The sequence below is a fragment of the Scyliorhinus torazame genome, chromosome 15 (assembly GCF_047496885.1).
Source record: "Scyliorhinus torazame isolate Kashiwa2021f chromosome 15, sScyTor2.1, whole genome shotgun sequence".
NCBI lineage: Eukaryota > Metazoa > Chordata > Chondrichthyes > Carcharhiniformes > Scyliorhinidae > Scyliorhinus > Scyliorhinus torazame.
The window spans coordinates 15505581-15533029 of NC_092721.1; the positions used below are offsets into that span (position 1 = coordinate 15505581).

Genomic DNA, 27449 nt, shown 5'->3' on the forward strand with positions numbered 1-27449 from the left:
GACACCCCTTCATCACCCCCTGGCCACTCCCCACCAATCCCCCCCCAGCCCTCGCTGAAGACCTCCCGGCCAGCAGCACGGTTCCCGCCCGCTGGTGGACACAGTCTGAAGCTGGGACCACACGTCAACCGCGCGGTCGGGAACTTGGCCCATTGCGGGTGGAGCATCGGGGGGGGGGGATCTTCAGGTGAAGTCCTCAGGTCGTCCCAACGGTGTGCGGTGTGGGTCGCGATGAGGCCATTTCAGAGGGGGCGGAACATGCGTAAAACAAGCGTTGCCCCCGATTCCGTCGTAAAAATGGATTCTCCCGCCCGATCACCGATTACAAAGAAAACGTCAGAAAACGGCGAATGTCGCCCCATATTTGTCAAGATTATGTCATCGACATTATTGAATCATCTGCTGTGGTTTAAATGCCCCGCCACATGACACTATTGCCGGAAGGTTTACTTTATCCACAATGCATAAACCTAGTCATACCCAGGCAAGGCAACTGTCCCTGGTGCCGCACAGGCAAAAGGGTCGAGTCAACTCAAAGCAGTGAGAGAGTGAATTACCATCAGGATAATGAAATTGGCCTGTAGCGCAAACAACATCAGCTCAATAATGCTCATATGAAGATTGAATGAGACAATTTTTACTCTTGCATCAGGTACAATTTTCTCTGAAAAGACCTTAAAAGAATTCATTCGATGAATCGGTAGGCCTTGAAATGTTGGACAGCATCCTCAGCCTGTGGTTTTGAACCCCTAAAAGACTGATACTTTTGCAATGAAATGTGAACTCCCATTTAATAGTAGAAAGGATGACATGACAACATTTCACATTTTAAGATGTTTATTGTAACAAAGAGGCAAAGTACTATTGACTAAACATTATTTTTGTAGGCAACTTACACTTTAAACTACAGAACAGAACTTTTATCACAACCAAAAACCCCTTATCAAGTACATGTTAATTGTCCATTAAGTAGACGTTCAAATCTGCCAGAATCAGTCGGAAACAATTCTTAGCTCGAGGGTTTACTTCTGATATTTTTCCTTCCCCAGCTTGAAAACGTTTAACTCCAGAAATGCATTTCGTAGTGCAAGTTTTCCAGGAAACCTCTCTCTCTAGCCTAAGCTATGCAAATCTTCCAGCCTTGTTTTAACTCCACAAAAATCTGGTGATTCTAATCTGAACATGAGCTTTATCCCACATTCCAGTGCAGTGAACCAGAGAGACTTATGGCCTCTTGCTGCCCTGTCTCCCAGACCCTGGCAGATTAACCTATCTGTGATATTTAGTGATACTTTAGGAAAGGCTGTAACCTGATATTACTATTGTACCCACAAGTACCCTTCCCATCTCAAATCTCGTCACCATGGCAATTTGAATCATATGGGATTTCTGTCCAGGTGGAGTTTCTGAATACCTATTCTCGAGAACCCATCTTGGATGTAACAGTTTAAACATAGCACCGTCAGGAGGCGGGAGCTGCCTGCCTGGTGCCAGCAGCAAAGGCAGATGGCAGCCATATTGGAGCCTGCAGCTGTCTTGCCGAATAGATAGCTCCTCACAGAACCAGCAGCATTAACATAGGGAAAGGTGGTCATGCAGGTGAAATAAAGGTACAGCCATCGACCTGGAGCAAGTCAACCCATGAAACAACAGTTTTCGCCTGTCCCCGCAGTGAACCTCACACCTGGGCACTAACATCAGGCTGTACAGGTTCATAAATTTACTTCGGGAATCCTGCCCTCGCACTTAACCCATCAACAGGCTCCTAAAGGAGCTTAATGGGTCATGGGAACACCACCACATGGCAAGTCATCCTTCAAGCCGGACGGCATCGTGACTTGCAGTGCCGCTGGGTCAAAATCCTGAAATTCCCTCCCTAAGAGCACTGTGGGTGTACCTACACCACATGAGCTGCAGCAGTTTATGAAGGCAGGTCACCACCACCTTTGCAAGGGCAATTAGGGATAGGCAATAAATGGTGGCCAAGCCTGCGATACCTACATTTCATGAATTAAATTAAATAAAACCTAAATATATAATAATTGAGGCAGATGAGTTCCCCGTTACCTCCCCACTACCAGGAAATTGCAAATTGGAGACTGACCCGGTGGTGCCTACAACCAGAGACGACCCCCCCCAGTACAGCGATTTGTAAATGCCTCGACATCTGAAAATCCAGCCCAGAGTGTTGGACCCAGTACAATGGAGATGGGAGGTGTCAAATCTAGCTGAAGCAGAAAATACGCCATGAATTGGAAGGCCATAGATCGAGATGAGTAATAGCTGGACGAATTGAGACTTGAAGAGTAACAAGGTTTAATGTGAATCGTTATACTTGGGTAGATTGATTTGATTTTAGTGGTGAATTTATAGAATACTACAACACATTCAGAATGCCAAACATTATTGCAGAGCAGAATTACTGTAAATAACGTTGAACCAACAATGCGGTCACAAGGCGAACTGTCATATATTTGTGTCACCTTCATCAAAGCACGTCTTGCAAACTGACGGAATTTACTGTGACTAAGCAGATCATCTGTACCCCACATCATAACAATTTAACAAAAGCAAAGAAACATGAGCTGCTGACAGAAAGTAAAACATTTTGATCATCAAAACTTAAAGCATGGACTTAAATCTTTCCGTGCTATGCATAAAGCACATATTAGTGAATCTTGTATTTTCTTTCAGTGCCCAGCATGTAAGTAAATGCATATTTAAATTATATTTCTATATTTTATATATATATGTATGTTTTTATATATGGGATTGACAATCCCTGTCCTTTTAGACATTCCTTTGATTGCATATCGAGGAGATAAGGGATCCAACACCCAAATATAAGATATTTATTTTTTTCCCTTGCAGGAGAGCTTTTTGGTCATTTTTTTATTATTTATTTATTTTTTAAGACAAATGTTCCCCATTTCTTGGACCCCAGGGCTGAACGATGCAGGAGTAAGCTTCTGACATTTTTCCCGGGCTGTGGAGGATATCAAATTGCCTTCACACAACAAAGTCTATCAAACCTGCTTCTCTTCCCGGCCCACCGCAACCTCCCCCCCAACCCCTCCTCGGAAAGGACCAACGCGAAGTACGGTGAAAAGCTTTTTCTGTTTTAGCCAACAAGGCCTGCTCCCTTAGACGGACACTGCAGCTTTCTAGCGGCTCGGGCCCCAAAGGCTTGGGCACAACACCATGCTCTCCCAGTAACTTCAACCCATAATCCAGGTCGACACGCCCGGCACTGCACTGTGGAGAGGAGAGGCCAAAACCAAAGCCTCGTCTGCCTTTCAGTTGGATGCACAAGATCCCACAGCCACCATTCTGAGGAAGGTGGGTGGGGGGGGAAATTCTCCTCATGGGCTGGCCAAAGTATCTCCCCACCTCGTGCCACCATCATTTCAAGCAAAACGCGCCATCTGGCTTCTGACTGTGCCGTCATGTGGGATCTTACTGTGCACAGTTTGACTGCCGGGTTTCCTGCATCATGACAGTGACGGCACTTTGAAAAGTGCTTCATTGGCTGCAAAGCACTTTGGGGATGTCCTGAGGTCATGAAAGGCGCCAGATAAATGCAAGTCTTTATGCTTTTGCACCGGGTTCAAATTGTTTTCAACATATAACAGTTAAAGCTGCTGCTAACCCTTTCACAGACTGCGTTTCACATGAACCCATTGCCAACTTTATATCAACATGCTACCTTTATTTCAAAGTTCAAAACCGGAAACACCATCAGAGTTGAACCCTAACATTTAAGTTACAAGTTACATATATTCTGTGGATATTTTATTAGCACATATTTTAAGAAAAAAAATATTTTACCTGACGTGTATCCTAAGTTGAAAATATTTTTAATGACTCCTTCACTGAACACAGTTCTATTAAATGTGTGCGTTGAACATTGGTACACAGAGAAACTCACTGGCAAATCAGAAATCATAGAATTAAACTCGCAAGGAACTGTTTAGTACATTAGGGGGAATGTTATTCAATTGTAATAAATGCAGCGTACTAAATACTCCTGTACTTGCAAGCTTTCCTTTCATTTTTGTGGCTTCCATACCTAAAATATAAGTCACATCATAATAATCCTTGCAATAATAAACAATCATTGTGTTAAGTTCATGCCACAGATCTGGATTTTACTTTATGTTCATTGACAATCCTAGCTTTCTCGTATAAAAAGTACACTATATGTATCAAAATAAATAACAGGGGATATAAATAACAGATAAAAATGGATTACTGAATCGTCTTACTGAGCAGATGTCTCACTGTTCCTAGACTCTTCAATCCGAATCCAACCCCACTTCTCAATTGTACACGTTAAGCTCTCCATCGTTTTGCTTGTAGGTTTGAAAGATTTGGAAATGAAATCCCCTTCCAAAAAGGGGAAGTCCCAGCTTTTAAATGACCCTTCGCTTTGCCCTTTCTTTCCTTTTTTTTAGTTGCCTGTTTTATTTTGTTTTTCTTTTTTTTTTATGTGCGCGTTTTTATTTATTTTTCCTCCCCCCCCCCCCCACCCCCAACCCGGTGTCATTATTATTGGAATGTGTTCGAAAAAGATAATCAGCCAATTCTGCAAAACATGCTATCTACCGGATTGTTAAATTGGCTTTCCATGCCCAAACTGTTGATGTTTGTTTCTTTGCCCTCCCCACCCCCCCAACAAGAAAAAGAGAATCGTTGATCCTCGTTTGCTTAAACATGCTGTTAAAAGCGGTGTTAGACACTTCCTCGTACTCTTCGAACAAATAAACATAATGCTGGTACCTGCCAGGCATAGAACAAATATACAGATAACAAGTAGAGTTTTGCCCAGCTCCCACGATGACCAGTATTATGATTTAGTACATTATGAAGGCACGACACATTAAATATTCTGTGACTATGGATAACAGTGGAGCTGGACAGATCACAAACACACTCATATCACTTTCACTGGGAGTTCAGCGACAAGAAGAAGCAACGGAGAAACCCAAAAAAGTATACAAACGTGAGGGTAAGGGTGCGGTGGAGGGAAGGTTAACAACTGTGCAGCACAGCCTTTTTCTACTGTTGGTGAAGGATATAGTTACATAAAAGTAGGTCTCATTGATTTATTATATTTACAAACACTTTGAATGATGGTTGAAGTGTCCACTAGGATCATTCTACTGCACAAGAGTGACGTGTTGTATTGTCCATTTTGTGGCCATGGTCAACGCCAATCCTGTTTAGATTTTTTGCTTTAAAACATAGATCAGCAGTACTCGATCTCAAGTAAAAGAAGTATTTCTCTCCCCGTGCATTCTGCTTCGGTCAGCTTCTCTCCTTTCTTGGTGGCTTTGAGGGAACAAATGTGAGACAATTCCACCATTTTGTTTTTTGAACTCTTGACATGCAGTTCGGGTGGAGTGACGTACTCATGGTTGTCCGTTGGTCAATCACAGTATTTAGCTTTTCTTTTTGAAAGTGAACCGACAGCGGCTGGACTACAGAATTATCAAACCTCGTGGCTCTAAAACACAAATGACTTCAAGTACTTTGCTGCGACATTGGTCTAAAGGCCTACCCGTAACACAGAATTCTGACACACAGGATTAGCACATTCTACCACTATAGCCTAGAGTTAGACTTGCATGAGTTAATGGCGGGCAAGGGGAAAAACACTCTTCATAGCTGATGTTCTTTAGGCGATTCCATGGATGCTGGTGTGTGTTTGTACGACTTCAGACTAGCCAAAGGAATGTCCGTAATTTGGCTCCCACTGGTATAATGTCCCTCATTGCCACTGATTATTTTTCGGTCGTTAAAATGGTTCCTGTTGCCATCTTCCTTCCAGGCCCTTGACAGTGCATGCCCGTTCACTAGCTTATCTTTCCTAATCCATTCTTTCTGAGATCCAAAGGTAGCCAGGGGGGACTTGAGCTGGTGATAGGTGCCAAGGCCTGGAGGCATCCAGCAGTTGTCTGAATGACCGAGCACCAAGCATTCTTGAGTGCACATCTCTGATGCTTCAGCTAGTCCCCTTGAGCCGAGTGGAACGTCACCTGAACAAAATACAGAAAAAGAAGACTCCATCAGTGCTATTGCATACGGCACAACTCCAATTTGACCGTGAAAATCTGCTAAAGGCTGCGTTTGAGACCAGCTCAGGCTGGAAGGCTGAAAGGCTGGTTAGACAGATTAAACAAAAAATAGTGATCAACCTTGACCTAAGCACTCAGGGTGGGCTCACCTACAATTGATGGAAGCGCCATCATCCCGGTTATCAGCGCCACATCGAGGGAACTTTGCCTCAGCTGAGTCTCACGCAGATAAAGGATTCAAAACGTCAGGAAAAAAGAAGTCCAACTTTTTTTCAATTCTGACACTCTTACAGATGATCAAAATGTATTCACAGAAAGTGCAGCACGGTGGTGTAATGGTAGCACTGTAGTCTCACGGCACCGAGGTCCCAGGTTCGATCCCGGCTCTGGGTCACTGTCCGTGTGGAGTTTGCACATTTTCCCCGTGTTTGCGTGGGTTTTGCCCCCACAACCCAAAGATGTGCAGGGTAGGTGGATTGGCCACGCTAAATTGCCCCTTAATAGGAAAAAATGAATTGGGTACTCGAAAAAAATTTTTTTAAAATGTATTCACAGAAGTGTTACAGCGCATAAGGAGGCGATTTGGCACATCCTGTCGGCACCAGCTCTCTGAATGTGCACTGCGACCTCTTGCCATTTTCCTGTACCCCTATTTCCTGCGCATTGTTTTATTCAAGAATCATCTAATGCCCTCTTGAATGGCTCAATGGAACCTTCCTCCAACACACTTCCAGGCAATGGATTCCATACAGGATCCATTCGTTGTGCAAAAAAAGTTTTGCTTCTTTTGAAATCACCTTAAATCTGTGCCCTATCGTTCTCGATCCTTTTCCCAGACGGGAACGGTCTCTGCTTATCTATTGAAAAGGTTAAGAGTAATAATGTCATATAATTGCCCATTAGTTCTTAATTAAATATGTTCAGTGAATACTGGGAAGGAAACTATCGGCATGGCCATTAATGGTTAATTGATGATTGATTGTGCACAAACAAAGAACAGTATAATAAAAGAAAACAAAATGTGTGCTGGGTCTGAATGTAACTGAGCAAGTTATTTCTTGATCCCCCACTTTCTGACCTGACAGGCACTTCACACAAGGTGGCTAACACTGACTGACATGCAATATCGCAGGTAATATTACATGGAGAAATCTCTCCACCATGTTTACTATCAGTCATTCTACCTCTTTGCTAATACTGTCAGAAAGTAGCTTTGCACAATATTTGCTCCCTCACACTTTGTTGTGTGTTGGAGCAAAGGTGCAGGGTACGAGCTCTGAGACGACAGAGGAAAGAAGAGTGTCTCAGCAAGGCAGAGTATGCATGCCAAACCTCGATGTAATGACCCAGGTACTGAACTAGCTTTACGCAGTGTATTCTCATTGAAAGAAAACGGCCTCACACAACTTAATCACACAATGCCCGAATCAATACCATTGAAGTAAACAGATCGAGTGCTTCGGCACTTATTAGCGAATTCAGAAATATGTTCAGCACAATCACCCTGTGGAAAACTCTCCTGAGCATTCTTTTCAAAGAAACTGTATCAATATGCACTCTGTACAGTGAGAATGCTTTACATGGGTGCTTTAATACAACGGGAGCCAAACATACAAAAAAAGAAAAATCCTACGCGCAGTTTTGGAATGTAAGAGTATTTGCCCTTGCTGCGAATGCAAAACCTTAAATTGGTATCAATCCAGAAAATGTATTGCTCACTGCACAGCAACAATGGTTGGAATGAACTAGTCTGAGGGCTTTGGGAAGAGAGAAGTATAACATTCTGAGTGGGTAGGATGGGAAATCCATTATCAAGCATTACAAAGGTGGCAGAGACAACTTTGGGTGGAAGGTGATTGATGTGTTGGGTACTCTGCTACACAGACGAACCAACACGGTTGCGAATGATACAACTCAGTTTTATTACTAACATTTATATACAGTGGTAAACTAGTTACTGAGGTTCGATCATAACCCTAGAATCTGTGGACCTATTCCTAATACTATCTTGTAGTGGCACTCAGCACATGGTGGATGTCTGAGTGGCTTGCTATGAGCTCTGTGCCCTGAGCGGTCTCCTGCTGGAATGCCCAGGTAGTGTCGTGTTCCCTGTTTTGTACTGTGTATGCTCTTGGCTGTGGTGTTGTGTGTGTGTTGGTTGGGCCGTTGATCTGTCCATCAGTATGTCTGTATGTTTGTGCTATGATGTTTACCTGAATATCATGACAGTGATCTTAATCTCCCGATAATTGACTTGATTCTACTCATTTCCGTGCCGCCGTCTACGCAATTAAATCTACCCAGGGAGGAGGTGAAATGAATTCTCAGGAAACAGGGATCTGTTTCTCGGCTGGAACCAAGAAAGTGTCCCTCTATGTCCACTGTCACACGGAGCCAAAAGATTGTAGGTTCCAGTCCCATTCCAGATGACTCAGACAAAAAACATCAAGTTGGTCCGAGTGCCATGCTGAGGGAGTGCTGTGCTGTCAGAGGTGTTGCCTTTTTGATCAAACGTTAAGCCAAGGCATCATCTGCCCTCTCAAGTGGTTGCAAATGATCAAATACAGGTCATTAAGAGCCTCTTTCAAAGGGCACCCTAGCACCTATCAGACATGTGAGCAGCACAGTGGTTAGCACCGTTGCTCCGCAGCTCCAGGATACCAGGTTCGATTCCCGGCTTGAGTCACTGTCTGCGCGGAGTCGGCATTTTCTCCCCGTGTCTGCGTGGGTTTCCTCCGGGTGCTCCGGTTTCCTCCCACAATCCAAAGGTGTGTGGGTTAGGTGGATCGTCTATGATAAATTGCCCTTCGTGTCCAAAAAATAGGTTAGGTGGGGTTAGTGGATTACGGGGATAGGGTGGGAGGTGTGGTCTTAAGTAGGGTGCTCTTTCCAGGGGCCAGTGCAGACTCGATGGGCCGAATGGCCTCCTTCTGCACTGTAAAGTCTATGATTCTATATGCATAATCCTTAAAATATTAAATGGATAGGGCGGTACGATGGCGCAGTGGTTAGCACTGTTGCCTCATGGCACTGAGGTCCTTGGTTTGATCCCAGCCCCGGGTCACTGTCTGTGTGGAGTTTGCACATTCTCCCCGTGTCTGCGTGGGTTTCACCCCCACAACCCAAAGATGCGCAGGGTAGGTGGATTGGCCATGCTAAATTGCCCCTTAATTGGGAAAAGAAAAATTGGGTACTCTTAAATTTATATTAAAAAAATATAAAATGGGTAAGAATATTAAAAAACCCTAACTTCCAAGGCTCCCCGGCTACCTGGTTTAATGACAGCAGAGTACGACAGGGACATTTCTGAAAAACCTTTCACGTGTCCCGCTATGTTCTCCACTATTCAGAGATGATGCTGCCAGAGAAAAAGAGATGTACCTATCTACCTAACTATGGGCATAAGGGGCGAGGCGTGGGCAATTGCGATGGCAAGCAAATCACAGGGATCTATCGTCATGTAAACATATACACTTGTGTCCTAGCAAGACACCCCTGTCTTGGCCACAATGTGCTGGGATTCAATGCCAATATGTAAAATCCTTGTGTGTGTTTGGCAGGTGTGTGAATTGTGACTGGTGTCCCTGGATGACTGATGGAGCTAGCGGAACAATAAACAAGTTATCTGGCAGCCCCGATGAATATGTTGTGCTTAATTGTCGTGAAGGCTGATCAATTCAGTTTATCATCAAACAGACCATTTGAGCAATTCTTTAGCTGTACCATTAGCTCAAACCGAATGGTATCCTTTGGGGAAAGGAAGGTAGGGGACGGTTAGGTTTTTCATTACAAGCCCAGAAAATACTGCCAGCGACATTAGCAAATAGCTATTAGCGATATTAGTGATATTACAATGAGTGATATTACTCCATTGCAGCACTGCTCCTCTGCTATTTGAAAGGAACCATATTTTAAGTCCTTGAGGAGGCCATGCAGTCTATCATGCTTGCACCAGCCCTTTGAAAGAGCTATCCATTTAATCTCATAACACTGCTCTTTCTCGATGGTCCTGCAATTTCTTTCCTTTTCAAATATGTCCACTTCAAATAAAAACATTTACCGTGCTTCCCCACTGAGCAAACAAAGCAGAGGAATGTCACAGAACACATTCACCCATTCATTCACAGATATTGATGACAATAATTCATGGCTTCTCGATTCGATTGATGGGTTCACTGGCGAAGTGTAACAGTTTAGGAGGCACTGTTTTGACAGCTGTTCAGAAGGCAGTGGTTAAGACGTCCGCGTTACCGCATGACTCCAGCTGCTGCACAACAGCGACATTGCCCACAACACGTGAAATCCAGCTCTGAAGCGAGCCTCCCGATTTCACGCTTGGCAGGGGACGGAAGCCGCCTCAGGGTAACAGGATTGTCAGCGCGCACACTTGCTCCTTCAGGTTTAGCTCAAGAGGAAGAAATCTAGGGGACCAAGGTTTGCTGGATGAAGGAACCAGCTGTGCTCCAGGGGTGTTTCTTAAAGCCACCTGAGCGCATCATCAGGGATCACAAACCATTCACTTACGCAAAACCCCGACCTACAGGGGAGGTGGTGGAGAGGGGAGCGGTTGGGAGGGGCAGAGCCAATTTTGCTGATCATACTGCTTTCAAAAAATGCATAAAAGAGGATAATATTCACCATTGATCTTTACACTACTTGGACACAATGGGAGTGTAAGCAATTGTCTCTCCTTTGGTGTAAATTATGAAATTTCTTTATCGAGACAAAACAACCTTGTATTTCTGATCATGCAATTGATCGTTTTCGCTCTTGTTATACGTTGCCCCACGTCACATACCATCAATTTCATTCCTATGGCCCTGCTAACTCTCCCCCCACTGCTGGAAGTGCATTGCGAATTTACCCTTCCTGCAGAGCAGCAAAAAAATTATCTGTCGCTATCCCTTGATGGCACAGCTGGGATCATGAGCTCACGGCTGAAGCAATCACGGGTAGAAATCTGCAACCCAAGGGCAATTTGCACGCATGTTCCAACGAGCTACAAGGCAGAGCTAGCCTTTGAGATTCTGGGGGGCGGTGGGGTTTTCTTGGTGGCGGGAGAAGGCATGCCATTGGTCAGTGGTTAGACCCTCTAGTCCCACTGCAGCCAATGGGATTTCCCACTTAATCCGCCCCACGGTGCCGGGAAACCTACAGTGGCGGTGGTCGCCATTGGCGGGACGGGAAGACCCCGCTGCCAAGAAGGGACGGAAAATCCCCCCCGCCCCTTGTCGTTTTTAATGCCATGCTATTCGCACCTTCATGGGTTGTGACGGAAATCTCCTTCGATTGGTAGAGAGTAGAAGACAGACATAGCGACACAAGGCGCACGAGGCAAACAAAGCACATACTTATGTCTGTTTTCCGTAGCTGGAGAGATTTCGACTTAATTAGAATTCTTTCACCCGAAGACTGTCAACGTTTGACAAATCCTCGGCATGTGTCTTTAACCTGAGATGTAAGATTTCTGTCATAAAAATGGTGAAGGTTAAGTTAGCTGCCTCTATCACTTGGGCCACATGGAGCGAGCAAGTGGTATTATATTATTTTTAACTCTGTATTTTTCCTGTTATTTGTTTCTTATTCCCTTTTTATACATCGACTGGCTGTGTAATTGATGAGTATTTTCACCTGCTTCCTCGTTAGGTGAAATTTGAGACTTGAGGGCGTTCTCTTCTAACATCCATGTCGTGTTGGGTGTTCCGATACACAAAATGAACCAACACGGTTGTAGATGGTACAACTCTGTTTTATTATTCTGTACAATAATAACTATTAACTTCTGGCTGTGGTTCGTACTTCACCAGCTAACCTGTGGACCCAGCCCTAGCACTATCTTAGTGAGGCACTCAGCACATGGTGTATGTCTGAGTGGCACGCTGTGAGCTCTGTGCTCTGAGCTATCTCCTGGTAGAATGAGCGGGAACTGTGGTGTTCCCTGTTTTATAGTGCGTGTGCTCTCACTGGTGATTGGCTGTGATGTTGTGTGTGTATTGGTTGGTCCATCTAACTGTCCATCAGTGTGTGTATGTGATTGCACCATGATATGTTAATGTGGATATCATGACAATCGACAGTCCAAAGAGAAACCAACTCCCGCAACGTAAGGTCCTATTATTTGACAACTTCTGCTTTGGCAGTCTCACAGAATTGAGGGTCAATGTGAAAACTTATGGAGTACCCTTCCTAAATTTGGCTGCCCTCAGGAAGTTGTAACTGTCCTCATCTTACTGCGTGATGATAGAATCCCTACAGTGCAGAAGGATGCCATTCAGCCCATCGAGTCTGCACCGACCATCCAAAAGAGCACCCTACCTGGGCCTAGTCCCCTACCCCGTGCCCACAACCTTACCTGTATCTTTGGACTGTGGGAGGAAACTGGAGCACCCGGAGGAAACTCACGCAGGCACCCGGGTCCCTGGCGCTGTGAGGCAGCAGTGCTAACCACTTATACAACCACTTACACTAACCGCAACTTATACAAGCAAACAAACAAACTAAATATACAAACAAACTAATTAGCAGGCAGGAGTAGACCATTCAGCCTCTTGGACCTGCTCCGCTATTCAGTACGATTGTGGCCTCTCTATTGTGGCCCTGGTAACATTTGACTCCCTTCCTCGTCAAGAATTTATCCATCTCTGCCTTAAAAATATTCATTGACACTGCCTCCACCAAACTCCAGTGAAGAGATTTACAAAGGCACATGACTCTCGGAGAAAAGATGTCCTTTTCATCTCCACCTTTATTGGGAGATTCTTTTCAACTGTTCCCCCAAGTTGTAATCTCTCCCACAAGGGGAGACAACCTTTCAGCATCCACCCTGTCAAGTACATTCAGGATCTTTTATGTTTCAATAACACCCTCAGGGCGGTACAGTGGCACATTGGTCAGCACTGCCGCCTCACAACGCCAGGGACCTGGGTTCAATTCCGGCTTTGGGTGACTGTGTGGAGTTTGCACATCCTGCCCGCCTCTGTGTCGGTTTCCTCCGGGTGCTCCAGTTTATCCAAAGATGTGCAGATTAGGTGGGGTTTCATAGAATTTACAGTGCAGAAGGAGGCCATTCGGCCCATCGAGTCTGCACCGACTCTTGGAAAGAGCACCCTACCCAATGTCAACACCTCCACCCTATCCCCATAACCTAGAAACCCCATCCAACACTAAGGGCACTTTTTGGACACCAAGGGCAATTTATCATGGCCAATCCACCTAACCTGCACATCTATGGACTGTGGGAGGAAACCGGAGCACCCGGAGGAAACCCACGCACACACGGGGAGGATGTGCAGACTCCGCACAGACAGTGACCCAAGCCGGGAATCGAACCTGGGACCCTGGAGCTGTGAAGCAATTGTGCTATCCACAATGCTACAGTGCTGCCCCTTAGGGGATGGCAGGGGAGTCGGCCTCGGTGGGGTGCTCTTTCAGAAGGTTGATGCAAACTTGATGTGCCAAATGGCTTCCTTCTGCACTGGACAAATTCAATGGTTCTATGATTCTCAGGTCAGCTCCCTACCTTCTAATCTCCAATGGATACAAGCCCAGCCTGTCCAAACATTCCTCATCAGATAAGCCCTTCATTCATGCACTGGTGGTGCAAGCCATGATGATCACTTGCTAGCTTGTGTGACTAGTGGATTTGTTAGGATTGTGCCCTCACACAGAAATTGAGCTCCAGGACATTGTTGGTTCCTTCCATAGCAGCGGAGAGATCGGGGCTGGATTCTCCCAAAATGAGACTGTCTCCACGCCGTCGTAAAAACGGTGGACTTTTACTCCCCAAATTCCTATTCAGAAGTTGAACGAATTCAATGTCCTGCAGGGTATTAGCAGGTGAATCTCACAGCTTAAGCTGCGGATACGTGCCCCCCCACTTCCGGTTCGGAGTCCGTGCTTGCGCATGGCGGCGGCCTTCAGGGGCCGCGCCGAGCTCCATGGCGGATTCGAACCGCGGAGACACTCCGAAAAAAGAGACACCCCCGATCAGCTGCGCGCCCGAGCCTGAAACTGCGCAGATTTAATCCCCGGCCGCCTGTAAGGCCCCCGCTCCCCGGCCTCCGATCCCCTGCCCCCGACCAGGGCGGCCGCGGCGTACTCCGCGGTCATGCCGCTTTTTGGGGCCCGGAGAATCGCCAGACCGGCGACGAACCCGATTAAGGCGTGAAAGTGGATTCTCCGCCCCCCGCACCGGCCGCAATGTCGGCACGGGGCGGGGCGGTGGAGAATTCGCTACTTCACCTAATGCTTCCATTACTGCGCTAGATGCTGCTCAAGGCCTGATATTACTGTGTATTTTTACCTTCTCGTTCTCTAGCAAGAGAATCAATGGGAATACAGTCAAAATAGGTGTGAAATTACAACCCTTAATTGGATGGCTAGGAGATAAGAATTTGACTTGTGATATTCTCACCTAATGTAGAGGTGTTTGAAGGCCGGTGCAGCTCTCAGATTCAAAGTGAAATCTACAGAGAGGACACACTCCCCACTCGGACATCAACTCAGGATCTCTTAGGTGTAAAGGGTGAGGTTTGATGATTGGTTACACATGATCATCGGGTTGAAAGTGGCTGGAACTAATTGGCAAAAGAGGCAGCCACATCAAATCAGATCCCTGACCAGTCTGTGACCTGTTCAACATACTGATAGCATGTCTGATACGAGGAATGTTGTTTAGATTTTATGAGGGGAATCTAACTCGCCATCAGAGTGAGCCCCACATCTGACTGAATGATTGTGTTGAATTTTTTTTGAACACTGTGGGCGGGATTCTCCTGGGTCGGAGAAGCGCCGGGGTGCGTGTGAATCCCACCCCGCCGCTCAGACGCTGGCTGCCGAATTCTCCAGCGCAGTTTTTTTGCCGGGGGCGGGCATCGCGTCGCGCCGGTCGGGGGCCGTTGGCAGTGGCCCGGCGATTCTCCAGGCCCCGATGGGCCGAGCGGCCACCCGTTTTCGGCCAGTCCCGCCGGCGTGAATTACACAAGGTCTATACCGGCGGGACCTGGCTCTGAGGGCGGCCTGCGGAGTCCTCGGTGGGGGGGGGGGCGTGGGGGGATCCGTCCCCGGGGGGGAACCGCGATCGGGGCCCACCGATCTGCGGGCGGGCCTGTGCCGTGGGGGGCACTCTTTCCCTCCGCGCCGGCCTGTGTAAAGCTCCGCCATGGCTGAAGCGGAGAAGAAACCTCCTGCGCATGCGCAAGAATCACGCTTCTGGGATCTCGGCGGCGCTCCTGCGCATGCGCCAACTCACGCCGGCTGGCTCGGTGCCAACCACTCCAGTGCCGGCCTAGCCCTCGAAGGTGCGGAGGATTCTGCACCTTCCGAGCGTCCCGACGCCGGAGTGGTTCACGCCACTCTTTGGACCCGGAGAATCTCGCTCTGTAAGTTCATGCGAAAGTTAGAGATGGATTTCCTGATGCATCGGAGGCTCTCTTCACTCGTGATGATTTGTAAAGCAAATTCCGAACAATGTTTTAGTACACAGGGCTGTTGGAGAGTTTCTGAAAGCTCATGGGCTGGATTCTCCGCTCATCGACGGGGTGGAGAATCCATTTTGGCACCAATATTGGGAACGGCACTGATTCTTGTGTTCTCCACGGTCAGTGGGGGCTTCATTCGGGGCTCGGGGTAATGTGGGTGGGCGGTCCCGGGCGTGCGAACGGCCGAATGGGGGCACGACGTCCGCGATTCGGATCCGTGGGCTGGGTCCGCTCTGGAGCACGGCGCGGCCGCTGCAGGCTGTCTCCGTGCACATGGGCGGCCACGGAACTGGAGGTGCTCAGTTTTCCTGGCGTAAAAGACCACCGTTTTCACGCCGGCGTGGGGACTTAGTCTCCAAAAAGGAGAATCCAGCCCCATGTTACTGGATAAAAGCAAATCACTGTGGATGCTGGAATCTGAAACAAAATGGAAAATGCTGGAAAATCTCGGCAAGTCCGGCAGCATCTGCAGGGAGAGAAAAGAGCTAACGTTTCGAGTCCGATGCCTCTTTGTCAAATACTAGCTGAGATTTTCCAGCATTTTCTGTTACTGGAGCTGTTAGAAAGCATCCAGATGCTCAAAGCTGCCACAGAGTCTGCTGAGTCTCTGCAAATGTCACATTTTGATAACATTAGGTAATTCAGCTGACTCAAGCTATCTCTGAGGCAGAGGTTGGGGCATCAAGCTTTGCCCCAGGACTGAGCTAATGTTTAAATGCATCACTGAGAGAGTGCTATCTTGTCAGAAGTGCTGTCTTTCCAATGGAGCATTAAATAAGGCCTTGTCTGCCTGTTCAGGTGCATGTGAAAGAATCCATGGCACTCATTTGAAGAAAAGGAGGTTTGCCATTTTGTCAAGCCCCTTGACCCAGAAGCACACGGTACTATGGGAGGCACAGTTGTTTCATAGCGTCGGGGTTCTGGGTTCGATACCTGGCTTGGGTCACTGTCTGTGCGGAGTCTGCATGTTCTCTCCGTGTCTGCATGGGATTCCTCCCGGTGCTGCGGTTTCCTCCCACAGGTCCCGAAAGATGTGGGGCACGATTCTCCGGGTCCCGCGCCGGGCCGGAGAATCGCCGCAACCGTGCCACGCCGCCCCGACGCCGGCACGCGATCCTCCGAGGTGCGGAGAATCGGCGCCATTTGCGCTGGCGCGCTTCGCGCGGCGACGGTCGCGGCCGGGCCGCCCATTCTCCGGCCCGGATGGGCCGAACGGCCGCGCGGAAACAGCAGAGTCCCGCCAGCGCCGTTCACCCCTGGTCGCTGCTGGCGGGAACTCTGCGCGAAGGGTCGGGGGCGGCCTGTGGGGGAGGGGGGCTCCGTCCCCCGGGGGGGGGGGCCTCCGATGGGGTCTGGCCCGCGATCGGGGCCCACCAATCGGTGGGCCGGCCTCCCCCCCCCGCCCCCCGGGCCTACTTTGTTGCGCGGCCGGCCCCTGAACCTCCACGCCATGTTGCGTAGGGGCTGGCGCGCTGAAGGAGTCCCCCGCGCATGCGCAGGTTGGCGCGGCCCAACTGCGCATGCACGGGTTGGCACAGTGCCCATCTGGTGCCGGGAAGGGAGGCTGGAGTGGCGTGAACTGCTCCAGCTCTGTGCTGGCCCCCTGTGGGGGGGGTTGTCCCCGCGCCGGTTTTGGCACGAACACTTAGTCTCCATTTTGGAGAATCATGCCCGTGCTGTTAGGTGAATTCACAGAATCAGAGAATTTACAGTGCAGGAGGAGGCCATTCGGCCCATCGGGTTTGCACCGGCCCTTGGAAAGAGCACCCCACTTGAGCCAGCGCCTCCACCCTATCCTCGTAACTAGTAACCCCACCCAACCTTTTTTTGGACACTAAGGGCAATTAAGCATGGCCGATCCACCTAACCTGCACATCTTTGGACTGTGGGAGGAACCGGAGCACCCGGAGGAAACCCACGCACACACGTGAACACGTGCAGACTCCGCACAGACAGTGACTCAAGCCGTGAATCGAACCTGGGACCCTGGACATTCTGAATTCTCCCTCAGTGTACCCGAACAGGTGCCGGAGTGTGGCGTCTAGGGGATTTTGAAATGAAAATCGCTTATTGTCACAAGTAGGCTTCAATGAAGTTACTGTGAAAAGCCCCTAGTCACCACATTCCGGCGCCTGTTCGGGGAGGCTGGTACGGGAATCGAACCGTGCTGCTGAGTTGCTTTAAAAGCCAGCGATTTAGCCCAGTGTGCTAAACCAGCCCACAGTAATTTCATTGCAGTATTATTGTAAAGCTACTTGTGACACTAATAAAGATTATTATAAAAAAGATTATTATTGTAAAAAAACTATACGTTTTTTTTGAATACGGCAGCCGGCGTGGGGGCGGCGGGACGGGATTCACGCCGCACCCCAGGGATTCTCCGACTCGGCGGGAGGTCGGAGAATCCCTCCCCACGTTTGTACACCTGACACCAGGCTCTCAAAACAGCTGCCCTACTCAAATTCAGTTGTGACAGGAAGCTCTGATGGCAGCAAGGGAAATGCGTTAGGGATGTCATCGAAAACATCCCTGAAGAGGTCATACCTACCCACCAATTCATGGGAGACCCTAACTTCTGACGAATCAAAATGCAGAACCCTCGTTCGGGAATGCACTTGAACACATCAAGAGATGTTGGATGAGAGAAAGGGCTCAACCCTCCAAACAACCCATCTACCCAACCCTTCAAAGACCACCTGCCCCATCTACCCAGAGTGGAGGAAAGTTATCCTCCATCCCAATGGACCACCTAAGACAAGAACTAATATTAAATAAAACTTTTTTAAAAATAATTCTGGTTGCCATATGTAGCTTGTCTGTCATGTATATTCTTTTCAATTGTTGGGTTGCACAAAAATTGGCAAGCCTTGAATTAAGTAGCTACTTAGGTGAAGATTCACACTACAATATCAATGACTTGCACTGAGAATGTATCATAATTCTTGACATTTGGAAAAGATCACATTTTCTATTACAGTAAAACGCAAATGTCTACTGCAGACCTGGAAGGCATAAGGTTTTCCTGTCAATTCCACAAATTCTCCATTTATCCACGTGTGCAGTTTGCTGCTTCATCGCTGCTCCACCACCATTCCGCTTTGTCCAACAATATCCGTCAACTCGGATATATTTCCCACCTTGTGAAACTCTTGGCTTCGCTGGACACACATGGGCTTCAACAATAGAAGAGCACTTCTCGGCACTCCAGGATATAGCTTTTTTAAGTTGTGATTTATTTTCTCACTTGGTGGTCTCTGCAGATTGAAAACCCCTTCACCTTGTAAGATCAAAAGATAAATGCAATAATCTGCTCTGCACAAATGCAGGCCATGCTCCGTGTGCTGAAAGAGGTGAGTATTTCATCTCCCTTCTTTCTACAGCCCCTGGCTAAATGGCCACTTCATTGATCTACTCCAAGAAGCAATTAGAAGGTGGCTGCCAGCAAAATGAGTGCCTGCTTTTCAAACTTGGTACATCAATGCCTTCTACACATCTTAGAAGCCTTTGAGCTTCTTCCTTGAAAGCCTGAGTCATTGCTAAGCTACGCAACTCTTATTTCATAAAACATAGAAATAATAGTTGAATTATTGATATTGTATACGTTTTGATTCATGTAAACGTATCACAAAGCTCAGAAACTGCAAATGTAGCCTGTGTTTCAGCTGCACGGAATCCTCCTCCCAGCCCACTTCACCTCACCCTATCAGTATAATCGTCCATTCATTCCCCCTTCGCGTACTTAATCAGTGTGCCCTTAAATGCATCAATGCTATTTGTCTCAAGTACCGGTAGTATATACCAGTTTATGTAATGCAGGACAAACAATACACAAACTCCTTGCTTAATATTGTAGTTGCATTCCTGAAAAGTCCAACTCTAATTGGCGCAACTTTAAGTGAATCAGATTTTCCCTCTACTATCAATGTAACGGCTCTATTAGGTTCTGTCGGAACGTTCATGGATGTAAAAAGCATTAAACATCACACCATGTAGCTTAAAATACTGTGCATTCCTAAATTCCTTTATTCAGAAATGAAAGTTAAACAGATATAAAATTTTAAAATGTATGCGCTCACGCTTTCTACTTACCTCCTTCTCAAATGGCATCTCCCCCTCCCCTACCCTCTCCCACTCCCCGACTCCCCACCCTATCCCACTTTCTCCCCCTCCCGACTCTCTCCCACTGTTGCGTTTCCATGTTTGTTCCTAGTTGGAACAAGGTCGCTTTAAGAGTTCAATCACATGACATACAGATGACACCATCGGTTGTTTGTGCAGGCCTATCTTTACAGCCTTTTGAAAAGACACCTTTCCAATAAATCTGTTGCTTGTTTGAACCTTTGTGGTCTGCAAGCCAATCCTTTAAAAATGCCGCAAAGAAAACTGGGGATGAGGAGCTTGAAATGACGTTGACAGACTCCCGGAGAAGACGAAAAATCGTCAATCCAGACGCAAACATCTGAAAAGAATTAAGCAGCTAAAAGCTTTGTTACACCATAGCTGGCAATGGAGGAGTTCCAAATATCAATAGAAGCAATCGAAAGAACCAAAATTTAAACACAACTTTTGGAGAAAACAACATTGAAAAGAAGCTCACCACGTGTTCTGCCTGGAAATATTTGGAGCAGTACATGGATCACTGTGAGTAGCAAGTTGCCTGCAACAATAGTTTAGAGCTGGGGATGTTCCAAAATATAACCAACAAGAAGGTGAATCAATGGGCGGGATTCCACCCTAACCAGCGGGCGGGCTGTACCGGCGCCGAGGAGTGGCATGAACCACTCCGGCGTCGGGCCACCTGGAAGGTGTGGAATCCTCCGCACCTTCAGAGGCTAGGCCGCCGCTGGTGGGGATGGCCCCATGCCAGTCGGCGCTGAAGGGCTTGGCGCCACACCAACCGGCGCCGAAGGGGCTCCACCGGCTGGCGCGAGTTGGCGCATGCGTGGGAGCGCCAGCGTGTGCTGGCGCCATCACAGCGCATGCGCAGGGAAGGAAGGAGTGCCCCCATGGTACGCCCGCCCGCAGATCGGTGGGCCCCGATCGCGGGCCACGCCACCGCGGACCCCCCCCCCCCCCCCCTGGGGCCGGATCCCCCCGCGCCACTCCAAGGACTCCACTAGACGGACCACCAGCCAGGTCCTGCCGTGTGGGACCATGTCCATTTCATGCCGGCGGGACTGACCAGGAACTGACGGTCGCTCGGCCCATCGGGGCCCGGAGAATTGCCGGGGGGGCTGCTGCCAGCGGTCCCTGACCGGCGTGGTGTAAACCCCGCCCTCGCCCGAAAACCGGTGCCGGAGAATACGGCAGCCGGCGTCGAAGCACCGCGGCGGGATTCACGCCGCCCCCCCCCCCCGGGGATTGTCCGACCCGGTGGGGGGGTGGGAGAAACCCGCCCCAAGTGTTTCAAATGGAAAACCAAAGAGAGGGAAAAAGATAATGGGCAGGGTTTTTCCACTTCCCAGCTGCGTGTTTCCAGGTTGGGGGAGGTGGCGCGTATCTCCCTGGCAGTGGAATTTTCTGCTCCCCGCCCAAAATGGGAATTTCTATTAAAGCCACCCCACGCCGACGGGAAACCAGTGGGTGAGGATGCGCTGCCGACAGAGCAAGAGAATCCTGCCGCCAGTGAATGGCCGGGGAGTTCCAGCCAACGTGATACAGAAAAAGGCATGAAAAGGGACCAGCGTCACTGTCAGATGACGAACTGTCTTTGAGCATACTGTTCATTTTGGATGCAACAAACTGGTTCACTCCTTTACTGGATGGACAACTGGTGAAAATGGAAGTTGACACTGGTGCAACAGTTTCATTGGTACCAGAAACTGTTTACCAAGAGAAACAGTGACATATTGCTTTAGAACCCTCAATGCTAATATTAAAAACCTATACTGGGGAAGTACTTCCTTTGGGGGGTCACCTTGAGGTAAATGTGTAGCTAACTGTACAGACTTGTCCCTGCACATGGTTAAAGGTAACTATCCAGCCCCAATGGGGAGAACCTGGCTGGAGAGAATCAAACTAAACTGGGCCAAGGTGAATCTTATTTTGGAGTCCGAAGCAGTTCTACGGAATATTTTAAAGAAACATGCTTAAGTCTTTAATGGAGAGCTTGGAAGTATGAAAGAGATCTTAGTCAAACTAAAGATTCAAGACAAAAGTCAAGCAAGATGGTTAAAGGCTAGGTCAGTGTCATACGCTATCAGGCCCAAGGTCGAGGCAGAATGAGAAAGGTTGGTCGAGACCGGTTCCTCAAACTGAATGGAAGTGATTGGGCCGCACCAATTGTACCTGTGATGAAGAAAGATGGTTCGGTCCGCATACGTGGTGATTTTAAAGTCACTATCAATCTGGTACAGTGTACAGGGCGGTGCCCTCTGCTTTTAATTGATGGTTATTTGATGGGTTGGATGAAGGGCAGCCTTTCAGTAAAGTTGACCTTAGTCAAGCTTATCTCCAGGTAAATGTAGGTCCAGACTCACAACAATATTTGGCAATCATTACACAAAAAGTATTCAAACATAAAATACTTCTATTTGGCATCATGTGTGCACCTGCGTTGTTCCAACGTTCCATGGATCAAATTCTAAGTGGACTAGACTGGAGCAGTGCTACTTAGACAATATCTTCATTACTGGAAATAATGAAGAAGAGTATCTTCAAAATTTAGATGGTGCACACCAGAGGTGAGAGGATTATGGATCATGGGTACAGAAGGATAAATGTGAATTCTTCAAATCTTTCATTGACTACCTGGGGCACGCCATAGGTGCAAAGGATGGCACAAATCACCTTGAAAAGGAAAAGCCATAACTGAGGCACCTGCACCTCAAAACATAATCGACTTTGATCATTTTTGGCCTTCCTAAATTATTATGGAAGTTTTGTCCCTCTCAAGCCTTCACACAACTTGTTGCGTCAAAACAGGAAATGGAAATGGGTAGATTGGTGTGAGAAGGCCTTTCTACAAGCTAAAGAGGCATTGCGAAAGGCAGAAGTTCTGACACACTTTGATCCAAAGTTACCGTTGCAACTGGCTTGCGAGCATCACCTTATGGGGAGAGAGCATGGTTTCCTCACAGACTACCCAATGGTGAAGAGAAGCCAATAGCATGTGCATCAGGATCCTTGAACAAAGCAGCAATGAACAATGCACAAATGAAGAAGAAAGCTCTCGGCATGATTTTCAGAATCAAACATTTTTACGAATACCCTTATGGACAGAATTTGCTTTTCTAATAGATCATTGACCACTGACAATAATACTTTGGGCTGCACACCGGTATTCCATCACCAGCAGCGAGCCGGATGCAGAGATGGACATTGCTGTTGTCAGCACAGACATATACGATAAAATTTCATCAAGCAAGGGCAGCACGGTGGTGCAGTGGTTAGCACTGCTGCCTCACAGCGCTGGGGTCACAGGTTTGAACCCAGCTCTGGGTCACTCTCCGTGTGGAGTTTGCACATTCTCCCCGTGTCTGCGTGGGTTTCGCCCCCACAACCCAAAAGATGTGCAAGGTAGGTGGATTGGCCACGCTAAATTGCCCCTTAATTGGAAAAAATGAATTTGGTACTCTAAATTTTAAAAAACATCAAAATTTCATCAATCAAATCTCCGTGGGAACGCTGACAGACTCTCTAGATTAACTTTGCCTAATGAGTCGTCAATGAAAAGTTCAAGTCGCAATATTAGCTATTTCAAAGAAGTCGATCACATCCCTGTAACCGCAGGACAAGTTTAGAAATATACCAGAAATAATCCAGTACTGTCAGAAGTTATCAATATGATACGGGCAGGGAATCGGCGAGTGGGAGACAGTTGGGGAGGGAAGTGGCGAGTGAGAGAGAATCGCGGAGGGAACAGAAGAGGATGCTCCAAAATGGCACTGGTCAAGTTACGCCAAATATTGCGAAAGCAAATGTACTGACATGAATTATACATACTGGCCCTATTCTCTCCATGATGCTGTAAGTGGAACAATGCTGATAAAGACAACTTAAAATTGGTACATACTGTAAAGCACATGTTATGGTATCTCACATATCCACTAATTGTCTGTTTAGTAAAGCGAGGGGAGGCCGACGAGGTTCTTAAAAGCCTTTTTATTCAGCAAGCATTACCGACACGAGGCCCGATATACCTCAGCGGGACCTCTCTCCTTTCTGATCAGCCCCATGTGGTGATATGCATCACTGTAAATACACAAGGGGTTAATGTAGATGCACTGCAACTAAGTAAACACTAGAGGGAGCACCAGAGACGTCATGACACACAGACATTCAACCAATAGGTCAATAAGATAGGACACGACCAATGGGCAGTCAATACACACCCAGAGGTGATACTACCACAAGGGAGCTACCCATATAAAAGGACAGGGCACACATGCCCTTTCTCTTTTCCACAGGTGACACTCAGAGAGACAGGGGCAGATCAGGAAGCATCACACCCACCGCATGGATTAGAGCAGACTGGTTAGTTAGATTGAGGTACTATAGTAAGATCAGCAGGAGAGTCAAACTCAAGTAGGAGAATTGTTAACTGTTCAATAAATGTGTTAAAGCTATCTCCAAGTCTGAACCTTCCTTTGTCCGAGTATACATCAAAGAAGCAGCTTATGCTACATGAAGAAGCATAACACAGCACCCCTCACTGGCTGAACTTTTATATCAGTGCCAATTAGCTATCCCGCACATAGTAGGGGAGTTTGCAGCGCTAATGAGTACAATCATCCCTAGCTGGATGTGTCCCATGCAAGTTATTGGATCCCTACCCCCAATGTTCGAAGACTCCCTGAAAGGAAGACAATGAGGAGGAGAGGATGAAGGGGAAAAGGTTAAGGAAACAGAAGAGGGTGCTATAGCTGCCTGCCTGCTAGCCCCCCCGCCAAACGGAGGGTCAGTGGCCGTTTTGCGGCTCTTTTTTGGTCGTAAAACACCACCATTCCCAAGCCGGCCTCAGGACATAGCCTGAAAATCGGGGAATCCAGCCCTCTTTACTTATCACCAGCCAGAAATGGCGTAGCAAAAAGCCAACATGGCCAAAAAAACATGCCCGACACCTAATATCAGGTATGAGACCACTTTCTGCAATTCACTTTACTCCTTTGGCCCCACACCAGCTCAGCTGTCACTGCAGTTGTGGCGGAGTTCCTTAAAAAAGCAATACTTGCATTCATATCAGACCTTTCATGACCTCGGGATGTCCCAACAAGCTTCACAGCCAATTAAGTATTTTCGAGGAGTATTCACTGTTGCAATGTAGGTAACGTGGCAGTCAGCGTGTACACGGCAAGCTCCCATAAACGGTGATGCAATAGTGACCAGATCATCTGATTTCAGCTATTGTCTGAGGGATAAAGATTGACCAGAGCCCTGGGGGAAACAAACCTGCTTGTCCTCCGTCAAAATACCTTTTTACTTCCCCGAGAGGGCACGCGGGCCTCGCTTTAAATGTCTCATCCAAGAGATGGCATCTGCGAAAGTGCAGTGCGCCCCCAGCACAGGCACTGAAGCGCCGGCCTACACTTTGAGCTCAGGTCACTGGAGGTAACTCGAAGCCACAACCTGCTGATGCAGAGGTGAGGGTGCTGCCAACTGAGCCACGGCTGATACAAAATGGATTGCTGGACTACTTTATTCTACTGTTAGTGAAGCGTTAACTGTTTTGCTCGCTGCAGCTGGAGTGTGACAGTGTGGTAGCAGAGAGGACATTACCACACAGTGATAAATAAACTGAGGAAAATGTGCCACTTCAAGTTGGCTGTTAACAACTCTTACTTGACAGCACGCGACCAGTACATTTTATTCCAGTCTCTCATCCGAACCATGAGTTGGGTTTCCCCCAGATCGTACGAAGAAAGACATTTTTCACCCTCATTAGATGTTGGAGAAAAGTATACCCACCCATGTATGACAATTCATTCTGAGTCGGTTTGCCAATCAAGCCATAGCTACCTGTTATTCCCTGAGAAACAATTACTTTTTACAAAATCGTTGCTTCTTTGCTCTCGGTACCAGAGTAGCACAGTTGTTCGCTTGTTACGAGTACTATTGTTGGAGCTGCTGGATAAGAGTTAAACCAATCGCCTTGTATTTTCTTACAGGAAAGCAGAGCTAAAAGATGCACAACTGTGGCTGCTAGCGTAAAACACCCAGGGCTGAATCATATGTTCACCCCCCCACCCCCGCCGGCAGGTTTGTTGGTTGGGGGGGGGGGCGGTCTTGGTAAAATTCCTCGGATGGCCATCTCACAGGGATCATGCCCATCCTGACCTCTCCACAATTTGACGGTGGCACAGGCAGAGCTGACCGCCCATCTTTTCCCCTCAACTGAGCCCCTTAAGTTCCCCCAATTGCAGCTGTTTCCTGCCCACCCTCCGCAAACACACCCACCCCCACTCTGCCCCCCCCCCCCCCCCCCCCCACTGGCCCTCATGTTACCTCACTACACCATTCTGGAATCCCATACTTGCTTGGCCCTAGATTCCCAGAGCTTGCACTCTGGGGATTGATTGCAGTTCAAGTCTTGTCTATTGCAGCCTCTAGCCTTGCTGGGACCAGAAACGTGCCGGCAAATCAGACTGGCCAGCACCTCTCCGAGGCAGGGCTTGCTCCCAAGTGAGGGGCAGAAGTCCACGCTATGAACGCTCCTTTGAGCTTACAGTGGCTGCAGGGCAGCCTCTTTCAGTGACGATGTGTCCTCTCGACCGTGTCTTCAGATGGTGAGAAGGCAAACTGCGCCACCCGCGAAAAATCCTGAAAAGAACGGAAATGATGGTTGGCTTGCTTTTTGGGCTGGATTCTCCGCCGGCGGGATGCCCCGTTTTGCCAGCAGCCCGGGGGTTTCCCGACGGCGTGGGCCAGCCCCAAAATGGGAAACCCCATTGACCGGCCGGCGTAGCGGAGCATCCGCCTGCAGTGTCAAATAGAAATGTGGCGCGGCGGGGCGGAGAATCCAGCTCCAGGTAATGCATGGTGGACAAGGAGTAGGTGATATGCACAGTAAAGGAAAAGTAATTGATGTGCACAGGATCTATGGGGAGGGAATGATTGCCTTCCCCATGCTCCTTATGGAGTATGTGCTTCACGCTAAGGGAAGGTCAGCCAGTAAGGCATCTAACGGGTGGTGTGTATATCAGTAGTGTGAATAGAACTTTGTTCTTATTTTACTCCGTGTCAACTCCCCGTGTCACTATTACACTGGCGAGAAGGAAGGGGTGCTTGTTTTCCCCACGCTCCTTGCCACGTACGAGCTCCCCGCTCGGGGCACGGTAGCTCAATTACCCTGAGAGACCAGAGAGGAATCCGGTAGGGAACTACCGGGTATATATCGTTTGTGCAAATAAAACATTGTTCTTATTTCAACCTGTGTGGATTCCCTGTGTCCCTATTAAAAAACCACCACGTGATTGAACACCATGGGAGGGAGTCTCCCGTCCGCCAGCCGGGTTTTGCGACACGGCGCGCCCCTGCCAGCCGCGGAATTCTCCCTTCCCGCAGCCGGCCAATGGGGTTTTCCATCGCGGCCACCTTGCGCCATCGGGAAACCCGCGGGCGTGGGTGCGCAGCCGCTGGTCTGGAGAATCCCGCTGAGGGAGTATTCCGCCGCATGTCATAAGATCAAGCCTCCAGGAATATGTTAGACCAGAGCTGGTCATAAAAGGTCTCCTCTCAGGGACTGTGTATGACTCACACGTGCATCACCCATAATTTGGCAATCACCACCTTTCTGTAACTGGGCAGGATGAATGCAACGAGGAAAAAAGCTAACAGTGTCAAATGGAGACTTAACAAATGCTGACCACTCAAGAGGTGCAAGTTGCCCATTGTATCCTGCTGCCTGTCAGGTTTGTGTACACACAGTATCACACCGACACTCACAAGTTGTCTG

At 48.0% G+C, this 27449-nt stretch overlaps 1 protein-coding gene across 3 annotated transcripts in view; it reads right to left on the bottom strand.

The window, feature by feature from the left end:
* Positions 1 to 819: 819 nt before the first annotated feature.
* The window catches only part of LOC140391534 (protocadherin-9), an 864147-nt gene continuing 837517 nt past the window's right edge, over positions 820 to 27449 (bottom strand). For all 3 annotated transcript variants that reach the window (XM_072476116.1, XM_072476120.1, XM_072476119.1), the window contains one exon: positions 820 to 6038. In XM_072476116.1, the coding sequence (XP_072332217.1) occupies positions 5662 to 6038 (377 nt within the window). In that variant the 3' untranslated portion in view covers positions 820 to 5661. The remainder of the gene's footprint in view (positions 6039 to 27449) is intronic.